The sequence below is a fragment of the Haliaeetus albicilla genome, chromosome 1 (genome assembly GCF_947461875.1).
Source record: "Haliaeetus albicilla chromosome 1, bHalAlb1.1, whole genome shotgun sequence".
NCBI classification, from domain to species: Eukaryota; Metazoa; Chordata; class Aves; order Accipitriformes; family Accipitridae; genus Haliaeetus; species Haliaeetus albicilla.
In genome coordinates, this window is record NC_091483.1 from 76,188,830 (window position 1) to 76,200,899 (window position 12,070).

General features: G+C 38.1%; 1 protein-coding gene across 7 annotated transcripts in view; it reads right to left on the reverse strand.

Moving 5' to 3' along the window:
- The window catches only part of NSD2 (nuclear receptor binding SET domain protein 2), a 105,345-nt gene that overhangs the window by 37,954 nt on the left and 55,321 nt on the right, over positions 1-12,070 (reverse strand). For all 7 annotated transcript variants that reach the window (XM_069795402.1, XM_069795419.1, XM_069795392.1 and 4 more), the window contains 3 exons: positions 10,843-11,008; positions 5,174-5,340; positions 4,318-4,809 (listed from right to left, as the gene is read on the reverse strand). In XM_069795402.1, the coding sequence (XP_069651503.1) occupies positions 4,318-4,809; positions 5,174-5,340; positions 10,843-11,008 (825 nt within the window). The remainder of the gene's footprint in view (positions 1-4,317; positions 4,810-5,173; positions 5,341-10,842; positions 11,009-12,070) is intronic.

Genomic DNA, 12,070 nt, shown 5'->3' on the forward strand with positions numbered 1-12,070 from the left:
ATGTCAAAAAACTTATTGAGAGTTATCTCACTTCTTTAGGAAAAGAAATTAGCACAAATTTTGACCATTGCCACTAAGTGTATATAGTTCATTGTGCCAAACTAGGGCACAGAGTTATTTAGTTCTCTAAGAAATAACTAGCTTTGCTCACACAAATGAGATAGTTTAACAACATCTCCAGTCCCACCAAAATACAAATAAAAACAAATTTCAACTAACTAGGAGCACTGTGAAATGACAAGGAAAAGACAGTCATGGTTCTTAATGGTTAAAGGATCCTTGCAAAGAAGGCCTCTAAGGAAAATGCCCAGCAGTCTTCTCCAAAGTCTTCATACCGTAATACTCAATCCCGGCATACATACTGGAAATGATGTATTGGTATCTTGATGTACATGAAAATCATGCACTTCTCCCAGGTACTTAACTCTAAGTCTAACTATGCTACAGAACGCATGGAAGATCTTTTCTTGGATGTGGGAATAAATATCACTGTAGGTGTGGAAAACATGGTAATTAGACCAGGCATGTCCTAGCTCATCCAAGCAAAGTATATTACCTTCACTCTTATTTGTTTTGATGTTCAACAACTTATGCATGCAGAAATCTTCAATTGTAAACCCTACTAGTGAAATTATTTCTTGGTTTACCTCAAAACAGACTCAAGGCCCAAATCGTTGCATTAGTATTAGCAGTATAGCTGTCTGCCTCTCATTGAATGATACCTTTACCTCAAGTCAGACACTCCCTTCTAATGATTACTATGGTTATGTTTCACAGAGGAAGCGCGTAAGAATGCCAATAGTACAAAATATATCTGTATTGGGTCTGGCTGAGATGGAGTTAATACTCCCCATAGCAGCCCTCATAGCACTGTGCTCTGCATCAGTAGCTAGAAAGGTGTTGATAACACACCAGTGTTTTGGCTACTGCTGAGCAGTGCTGGCACAGCATCAGGGCTGTCTCTCCAACATTTTTGCCCCCCCTCAATGGCAGGCTGGGGCAGGGCAAGATCTTGGGAGGGGACATAACCAGGACAGCTGACCTAAACCAACCAAACAGATATTCCATACCATATGACGTCAGCTTAGATATAAAAGCTAAGTTAAGGGAGACGGAAGGGGGGCATTTTGTCTTCCGGAGCAACCACTACGCGTACTGAAGCCCTACTTCCCGAGAAGCGGCTAGACATCGCCTGCTGATGGGAAGTAGAGAATAACATCATTTGTTTTTTCTTTGCTTTCGCGCGCGCAACCTTTGCTATCACTTTATTAAACTGTCCTTATCTTGACCCACGAGCCTTTTGTTATATTTTCTCCCCCCTGTCCAGCTGAGGAGGGGGAGTGATAGAGCGGCTTTGGTGGGCACCTGGCATCCAACCACAATATCTTTACTCCTTTGGTAACAGCACAAAATACTTAATGTGTCTCTACAACCATGAAAGTGGTCCAAGCTTTCAACACCTCCCTCAGGGAAGCATGCCTCTTAAATCATTAAAAACATTTTCCAGCAGTTCACCCAGTCTTCCAGCAGCCATGATTCATTTCTAAAAATTTAACTATTCCTCATGCTCCTATGCCCAGAAAAAGACAAAAAGTAGTAATTAATAAAACCAAACCAAGATATGAATCCTACTACTGTACAAAGCTGGACTCCAAGCAAGACACAGCAGAAACGGCTCTACTTTTAGGAGAGCTCATGATTATTAGAGGCCCCAGAAGAGAACTCTTCGGTCATTCCTTTCCATTCACTTCTATCCCTTCCCAAGTCTGGGGACCAGAGATCCTCTTCTGGATCCATAGTACTCCTTTATTCTAAGTTTCTACATGCAAATACTAAAGTAGCCATACACTAAACTCTCAGATGCAACCAAACCAAGTAGCTCAAAAACACGTCTGTTTTTTAGCCAACATTATCACTCCTTCTAAAGCATCAGAATATCTGTAACAGCAACAAACCAAAAGCAAACCATGCAAGTTGAACCAGATAAGCCTAACAGAAGGGGAAACTCCGAATACTCTTTTGGATACAATCTCCCACCTTCCACCAAAGACATAAAACTGCCATTTTAAAAGTGACATGACAGGCTGGAAGTGGTAACTAAACTCAGGTAACTTAGGTTCTGAGCAAGAAGCATGAATATCTGAAATGGTATTTCCCCACTTTGCCAATTAACTTCAAATCAAGAGAAAGGAAAGACAGGTTCTACTGTCCTGATCAGTTAGATGGACTGTTATCTGCAGTTTTCGTAACCTAGTTCTGTTCTACACACAGAAGTGCTTCTGTACCTATTAGAATGGATCACTGACACGACACCACGACAATCACACAGCCAGGTGGATTTGGGTTTTCATGATCTTATTAAAAGGTATCCTAGGCAGAAATGGTAGGATGTCCTCTCTCTAAATATATGCAATATTTTGAAACTTACTTCCTTCTACTTAGAACTCTGTGCAACATTAGCTGCTAGCAGCAGTGTGATTTTCAAGTTTATGCAAGTTTTTCAGTTTCCCAAAATGACTCCGAAGACAAAGCAATTCCTCAGAGTCAAATATTGTAATGGTCTTCATATTTTCCATCTATTAATTTGAGAATTACAGTATAACTACAGTATGAAAGGAAGCTTGATAACTGGCATAGAAAATAGAAATATAACATCAGAGACTCAGCATGTCTCTTCTGTGGTAAGATATGTTTGGCTAAGAGTCCATAACACCAGTCATAATAATCTCATTTCTTCCAGAGAAATAATTTCATGTCCCTCAATATTGCACAAGACTTCTTGCTACCTATGTTAAAGGCCAAGGAAATTCCCCCTTGCCACTATACAAGACACAAGGTTACTTATAGAAGACCTAGAAATACAACTCAGGTCTCTCTAACATGAGACACATGATTTATCCATACAGCTTTTCATAAATGAATATGTCAAAATCTATATTTAATAGTCTGGCTACGAAACCCTTTCCTTTCTGGAGCCAGCAAACTGAATTGCCAATGCTTTTCTCAGTTTAACCAAAGGTATACGTAATGCTGTGTTCCTTTTCCTTCTTGATATTAGCTTAAGTTGCAATGATCTAAAAAGGTCCCAAGTTGAACCACAACTAATTAACTTCTGTACAACAGAATCTGTTTTTCAATTTTTCTTTATAAAGTTCATATGTATTAATGTTTTCTAACACAAATATCCTATAACAAAGTCAACCATTCAGTGGCTAAACAGTGTGACAAAGTCACCACTAGCTTTCTGGTCCTTCTATGGGTATTATGGAATAGTAAAACTACAAGAAAACATGAAGACTCATTTCTATAGGATGAGAGGAGATGGCCTCAAGTTGCGCCACGGGAGGTTCAGACTGGATATTAGAGAAAAATTTCTTTACTGAAAGGGTTGTCAGGCACTGGAATAGGCTGCCCAGGGAAGTGGTGGAGTCACCATCCCTGGAGGTGTTCAAAAAACACATAGACGTAGCACTTCAGGACATAGTTTAGTGGGCATGGTGGTGTTGGGTTGATGGTTCAACTTGAAGATTTTAAAGGTCTTTTCCAATCTAAATGATTCTATGATTCTTTCAGTGCATGGAATTGTACTGCAAATGGAGCAGAGGGTTGTAAGGAGGAAAAATGATGGTCATGATTTTAAAGTAATGAGCTATAACAGCAGTACTGCTTTTATACTTCTAGCAGTCTTCCTAAGAAATGTTGATATTAAGGTATTTATTTATTCTACTTTGTCTCGAAGTGTAATCCTCTCAAGAGTACCTAGTTTCTGTCCCAGCAGATTGCACACTGACAGTGATTTTCACAAGCTTGGTTGGTAACTAGGCTCTTTTGAAGCTCAGCAAAAGATTCTAGCTAGGTAAATGGAGTTTTTGAGGAGTTCAAAGACAAAGGAACACACCTAAGGAATTGAGCCACATCTTCAGAAAGAACGTACAAGCTAACTACAAGTAGATTGCCATAAACAGCATATCCTTTGTCATTTTTCCCTGAGCATACGTATGCATATCTACTATGTTTTACATACATTAAAAAAAGTTATGGCTATTACAAAGGACTATTAGATTATGTAGGAAGACAGTAACACAACTTATGCTGAAAGTACAATGACATTATTGCTATCTTGTTTATACTGCTCATCTACATTCCCTTTTTCTCTGTTCCTGTCTAGACAAAGATGTGATGCAGGCATACTTTGTCAAGCCCAGAATATTATGGATTCTACAGTAACAACTAGTTTTTGTCAACTAAAGTAAAGAAGTTTCTTTAAGTATAGAAATGAGAAGAGGCAATCAACAGTAACATCTAAAAGAGACTAACCTCATCTCTGTGCTTCTGACAAAAGACCAAAAACTGAGATACTGCATCGCCCTTTCTGCTTCGTGGAGTAGATGCTGGAGTTTTCTTTCTATTGAGAGGGGAGCCTATCCCTCTTTTGGATTCTGCCTGTTCAGATGACTTTTGAGGAGTAGTATTCTTAGTCCCCAACTGACTGCTTTCTTGCGTATCATCAGTGGCAGACAATTTTGATGTCCTTCTCCTCCTCTTGTTAGGAATGCCAGACTCCTTCATTGATTTCAGATTTTGAGTGGTTTCTTCGTTTGAGTAGGATGACTCATCTATCTCCTCTAACGGTTCCACAGCAATGCCAACTTCCTTTGCCACTCGAGGATTAAGATGAGGTCTGTCCCTAACATAGATGAAGGTGTACTTGGCCTTCCGTTCTTCCACTGTCATGCCTACTGCTTCACTTGCTTGCTTAACACCCATCTCCCACTGTGGCCGCAGCTTCCCTGAAACAGGCTTTAACATCTGCAAGATAAGATGACAGTGTAAGAAATTTGCCCACTTTCGATTTCAAAATGCCAACATTAACACGAAACAATTCCAAGAGACTAAGTGTAATGCATAATTATATTTCAGACATTCATATGGAATTGTATTTGATCATACTGATACTGTGGATGAATCAATGACAAAGCAGAACTGATTTTTAATAAGTAACAAACAGTGGTAAATCATCCCATTCTTTGCATCTGTAAGTAAAATCTAAGACTACAAGCATCTGTAAAACAAGCTGTCTTTAAAGCTTTCTAGAATATCTATTTATATCTGTACATACCTGTAACAGTAAAATAAAAAGCTGCACATCTTGTCTGACTTGGTAGCCTCTTACCTTTATTTTCTCTGCTTTAGTGAGGGCTTGTTTTGCACTTTCCTGGCATAATTGTTCAAACTGGTCTTTTTCTTTGAAGGGCACAAGGCTCTTCTCAAATATCCAGGCTCGCTCTGGGGCATCTCCAAAAAACTGAACATGATATTGACGAAAACTCTTTTTCTGTCCTGAAAATTAAAACCAAATGTATTTAAGATAAAACTTAGGTTGTTCTCTACACTTTCAGACTTGAAGTCTTTTGTAAGCTTCTATAACTGCCATGACAAAAGCACAATACAACTGGTTAACCTTTCGAAAAACCACTTAACTGGCTCATAAGTCTCTGCGCTATAATCTGTGAAGTTTGACACAAAAGCCCAATAGTTTAATTCCAAACTAGAATATGCTTTGCTAAAGTAACTTAAGGTTACAATCAGTGCTTTCCATGTATATTCACTTACATGTAGGCCTAGATGTTTCTGAAAATGCTACATTTGAAAAAGTTTCCAAAACTTCGATAGCCTGTGCTCTCAGCCTCATCTCTGATTTGCCTAAACTTTATCTTTTAATATTCTTGAACAGAAACACATACTTCAGCTAGTTTTAACATCTGCAATCACAACTGCATCTTAACCAAGCTTTTATGGAATCAAAGCAAGAAATGAAAAGGATTTGGGTGGTGGAAGGGAGAGCAGGAAGATAAGAGGACAATTCTGAAACGTAGACAAGAAACACTCATTCTTTTAAGACTGTACAGAGGAATACTGTCTCACTGTATTAAGATATAGGCATACATCCTTCCCCTTCTAAAGATCTCAGCTATTCTACAGTAAAGGGGGAAGACATCACCTTCAAAATTCACCAAAAAGTTCACAATTAACAACAAACTTCTAAAAGGTAGAGGCAAGAGAATCAGACTTAAAACATCCTCTAGCATCTCCTTCATTAAAACTCGTAGATTTGTTGTCCAAGTGTTCAAATCAGGGTCTTTAAAAATAGAAAAGGTTTTAACTGTGATGGCCTACACTTCTGTGTTTGTAAATTCAATCCTGCTAGAAAAGGATCTGTTACCCCCCCTATAGTATCTATGGTTTTTCAAGGTGTCACCACATTAGTATGTCTAACATGTAGTCTAGGAGGAAATCGGGTAACGATGCCTACGCAGTAAGAACAAATAACAGTCACAGTTCTCCATTACAGATGTTTTCAAACTAGGTCTAGATTTTGCTAGGTTATTCATACACTGCAGGTCTTCTACCTTAATCAGCAAATATGTCTAGCTGATTGCTTCATGCACTATTATTACTGGGGTTTCTAGACTTAGAAAGAACTTTCTTTTTGTAATTACTCAGCCAATAGTTATTTTTAAAGGGGCTTGATCTTGTCTCAAGATATGGTACCTGGAATGGTAATATGAAATCAACCCAATTAATGGTATGCGCATAAGTTTTATTAGCCATTACATATATATATATATTTATTAACCATTACATACATACATATATATATAAAACGTACATGACAGCTACAAGAACAATAGTGACTCATTTGAGATCAGATATGAGAATCTAGAGGAATGGCATAGGGAAGGGTCTTGGGACTGTAGGCATCACACTGGAACATGTATTAGACTACTGGATTGGATGTGTGATGCCTACAGTCCCAAGACCCTTTCCTGTGCCACACCATCAAATAAAATTTGTCTGCTGCACAGACAAAATAATTACTGTGCCAGAGAATTGCTCCTGACTGAGACTGTTTTGTCCTCATCAAGAAAACGTTGCTTAACTAGGGACTACTGAGCTCCAATGACTTAATCTGTCAATGATGAAATAAAGGATAGTTTTTGTATTTTGACCAGGACGTCCTAGCTGCAGACAGAGGGATGGCAAAGACTACATTTACAACCACCTGTAAAGATCTGCCTCTGAGCAGCCAGCAGCCCAGTTCCACACAGACACTCTATTCCTTTTACAATATAATGCTGGCCAGCTGTAACTGCCTAATTAAGGAGTCTAAATAATAGTGCCTACCACTAGAATCATTGAACTTATTTGTGAATCTTCAGATATCTTCTGTGGGCTGAATTCATATCAATACTCCTGGATAAAATAATGGAATTCATTAACCATTGTTATATACAAAGACATAATTTTTGGCTCACAAAATCCTGGAACCAATAATTATTGAAGGTTTAGGGGAGTGTTCTGGGGACCCACCACTATTACTTGTCTTTTTCTGTCTCCTAGCATCTGTGGTTGACCACAGTTAGAGACAGGATATTGAATGAGGTAGAACTTTAGTCTGACTCAGGATGCGCCTGCTTACGTGCATGTATGCATCCTGCAAGTTGAAAGTTACAAACTTTTCTGAAGCCTAACCAGCTGGAATGATGAAATCAACTATTAGCATCCAGAAATTCAGATTGTTTATAAACACTGTTGATCCTAATCCTAGAAATGAGAAATAAAGAGACCTAGCTGACTATTTCTACAACTCCCAGATAAAAGAACTCTTCTGTTTGGAACAGGAGACTTTTGACAGTGCCTCAATAGTAAACCGTAGGTAGAAGATAATACAAGACTGAAAATACGTACAGGTGGAAATATGCACATCAGTGTGCATTTATCAGTTATGATGGCTGTCCAGACTTAGTCAAACCTCCTGAAGGAAAAGGCAACCCCCAAGCCAACTCCAGAGCAAACATCAGAAATGACCATCATCCACATAACTTCAAAAAGATGAAAGTTAACATCTATAAGCACTTGGGCCCTTCTTTCTGTTAGAAGTCCACAGGTTGCATTCAGACACAACACTGGTTTTTGCTAGATCCATTCTATATTTTCTTATAAAGAGCTAGCACAGAGATTCTTGATAACAAAGCATAAACCTTGCTCCTTTCGAGGAGCACAGTAATTCAGTTATGAACACATAAACAGCTTTATTTCTCTCAAAATCCAGCTCTATCTCATAATAGACCTAATAATCCAAAGATTAAAATCACAGGGACTGCCTGATCAAACCTCTGAAAGACTGCTACAAGAACCATTTGTCTGAGAAGTCTATAATAATCATTCTAGCAATTGTATGAATGCTTGAAAGGGTTCTCAAGAAGCCATTTTCTTTACTACCAACACTGAGTCTAGCTGTAATCCTACAGATCCTCATTCAATTTGTTCTTAAAAACCTCCTATGAATGAGATCACACCATTTCTCCAAGGCAATCCATCCCAGTGCTTCACTATCTTTATCCCTCCCAAGTTCTTCTTAATGTGTAGTCTAAATATTCATTGCTACTAAGCTGTCTTCTTCCCAGAACAAGAAGAGTTTATGCCTTTTCTTCTTTGCATGTAAATAACTGAAGTTATTTAAGGCCAGTTACTGGGTTCTCCTTTAGCTCCTCCTTGTCAGATTAAACAGCCCCAGTTCCTTCAGTCTGCCCATGCAGGTAGACTCCAAGATTTCTGTTCATACTGTCCCCAGAACCTTCTCTGTTTGGTCCATGTTTCTTGAAATGAGGATGGCCCTAACAGGATGAAATGAACAAAGTGCTCCCGCTGAGGCCATGCTACCACTGGAAAAGTAAAGAATCTTCTTCATGTTTTTTATAAGTAGCACCATTAACTTATGTCAGTGTGACTTTGGTCCTTCTGCAGAGAAAACTACAATGGGTTAGTACAGCTCTCAGGTTCCTTTCCGTGAAAATGCAGCTTTCCACTCATTTTCCAACTTGATCACCTACCATGGTAAAAATCCAACACTTACTCTCCTACTGAACTGCATTTTTTTTTTCAGACCACACCTCCGAAGCATCAAGATTACTCTGATTTCCAATCCTACATGTTTACAGTCCCTCCACATTGGGAATCTGTAATTCTAATGCAGATTTTAGATGTATATTCCAAGTTCTCAATGCAACCCTTGAAAAATACACAAAACCAAACCAACAAAACCACTGCTTTCCCAGACTTGGAAATACGTAGTTCAAAGTTACTGAAATCTCTAGTGACAAGTAAATGCCCTGCTCTGTTCATAACAACAGAAGCCAATACTTTCGCCTGATCTAATAAAATATATGAAAGTATTTAGAAGCATAAATATCAAAACCTTAAGTTATGTGCTCTTACTTTGGTTTGATATTCCTATTAACTTATTGCTTTTCTCCTTAATCTGCAAGTTTTCTGGATGCCGTTTTCATGTTTTTTAAACTTTCAGTACAGTTTGGCATAAACATAGTAAAAAATACTTTACAGTGCTCAGATGGAGTTAAAACTAGTGAGTGATGCAATGTGCAGCAAGATTTTCTGTCAATAGCAAAAGGAAGGCTAAGGAATGCTCACTGGAGCAGGAGATTGAGTGACAAAGGACACAGGCTGGGGTACTCTATGCCTTCTCTGTCTCAGGGTTTTGTTTGTTTGTTTTTTAAACTGCAACATCTGCCCCCAAGCCTTCAGGTCCCTTAGCCTAGCAGTAACGGCTGCAAGACTGAGACACTACACACAGCATATTAAGAAAAAGTCAGGGAGCACTTAATCAAATTGGACATCTATGAGATTATGGGACCAGAAGGGATGACTCAGAAGGAGCTGAAGGTGTTGGCCAATGTGATTGCAAGGGTGATCTTTATAGTTTTTGAAAGGTCACAACCATCAGGGGAGATACCCAGTGACTGGAAAAAGGCAAACATCACACCTATCTTCAAGAAAAACAAGAACAACCTGGGGAACTACAGGCTAGGCTGACTACTGACTACATTACTCTCAATGCCTACAAAATGATGGGGCAAATTCTCCTAAAAGGTATATCCAAGCACATGAAAGACAAGAAGGTGTCTGGGAATAGACAGCACAGACTCACCAAGGGCAAATTGTGCCTAATTGATCTGATTCATACAGTGCTAATACAAAAGGCAACGGACACAGGTTGAAACAAAGGAAATTTCAGCTGGATGAAGGGAAGGGTCTTCTTGCCATAATGGCTGCCAGTCACTGGAACAGGTCGCCCTGAAAGGCTGTAAAGCCTCCATCCTTGAAGACACTAAATATTTGACTAGACAAGACGCTGAGCAACCTGCTCTAACTTGGAGACCATACGACTTGTAGAGGTCCTTTCCAACCTACATACTTTATCATTCTACAACCAGTATAGGTAAGTCTCAAAAGTTTCAGTTGTCAGAATAGAGAACAAAGCTGCACATGAGATTCAGAAATTGTACAGATTCCTAGTCCTTGCATTTAGAATCAACTAATGTTGTCTGTAGATAACAGTATTGATTCTATGAATCACAGAAGATTTAGCTGCCTGAATTACATAGAGATTGCTTTTAGTAAAGCATAATCATCCGTATTTAATTCCTATTCGCTTTCAATGAAATTTTTAGCCCATATCACTTCTCCAAGCATCTCCATAAAAACAATGGAAAGTGCCATCAGATAATCTTTTTAATAAGACTCCACAGTTTCACAGACCACAATTTTGATATCTTTCGGAGAATGTTCAGCGAGAAAAAAAGCTCTGTCTGCTACATGACAAAGAATAGTGTTTACATGATTTTAACATTCCTCTTGACAACAAGGAGCTGATTCAGTTACTGATACAACTGAATAGATAAAACGAAGAACAGAATTTTCCCAAAATAACGGTTATGAATACCTTAAAAAATCTGGATGTTTGTAGTATCACTGACATACCTTTTAGTTTAGTGTAGGAATGGAGAACAGGATCAGCAGAAACCATACATGGCCACCATGGAAAACCAGATACTTTTGACCACACTAGATCTCCTATATTATACTTCAACAGATGGACTTTGTCTTCTTTGATGGTACTTTGAGTTGGATCTCTCTTAGCAGGAGCCTTAAAAGATAAAAAAAGAAGAAAAAAACCACGAAACTATCACCATATTTCTTCAGATAAGCACTAGGATTACTAAATAGCACACAAAAATAAACAACAAAACTACAGTTCTTATTAACATTCTCATTATACGTAAAAACACAGAGTGGTAATGGAAGGAGGGAAATAGTTCAGAATAAAGAGCTATCATGTTTGCTAAAAAACAGTAATTATAGTTCATGTATAATAAAAACTTCAAGTCATAATTTTTGTTCTCTCACAGCAAAAAAATTCCAAGTTCCATTTATGTTTTTGTTTTTAGTTCGAAATATTGGCAAGTAAGCTGTGGTTTGCCTTTATCTTTTCAAATAACTGCTGGGAGACCATCAGGAAGGCTTACTTTAATTTCAAACACATTAACTGAGCAGTGGGTGTAGATGTGGAAGAGCTAACCTCCCTCTGTATTGATTATTATTAATCAAGTTAAGCACTACATACACAAATGTGTTCATAGATTTAAAAAGATAAAAATAAAAAAATACTGAACTAGAATAGACGGAAATACTGTCTTTATGTCTGAATAGAAACTGCATAAATAACCAGTTAAAAAACCCAAACTCTGCATCTTTCAGCTGTCTTTTTACATACTGAGAATTTGTGACATGAACCCTTCCCCACACCCTTTTGCAAGATTTTTTTTCTGTTCCAGTTCTAGCAGTAAAAGTTTGTGAGAGCTCAGCTGGTGCTCTAAAGCTATTTTAGCTATTGAAAAACAATTACAGAACTATTTCCAGTTCAAAAGATAGATTTAACTAAAAGGGAGTTTTGTGCTCCCCTGTGATAGACACATGTTTTTACTGCATCGTAACAAAGTTCAGCAACACAGACATTTATTCACCAACTAAACCCATTTCACAAAGTTAGTTACATTTTGTCTTTTTGGCTTCATCTGTTCTATTTGATATAAATAATGAACACCTTAATCTAGGTAAGGACTAACTCTGGATGTAAGAAAGCACAGAATGTGTATCATTACAGATACCTGTGGAAAAAAATTTTTTTTTTTAATTTGCTTTTCTGTTT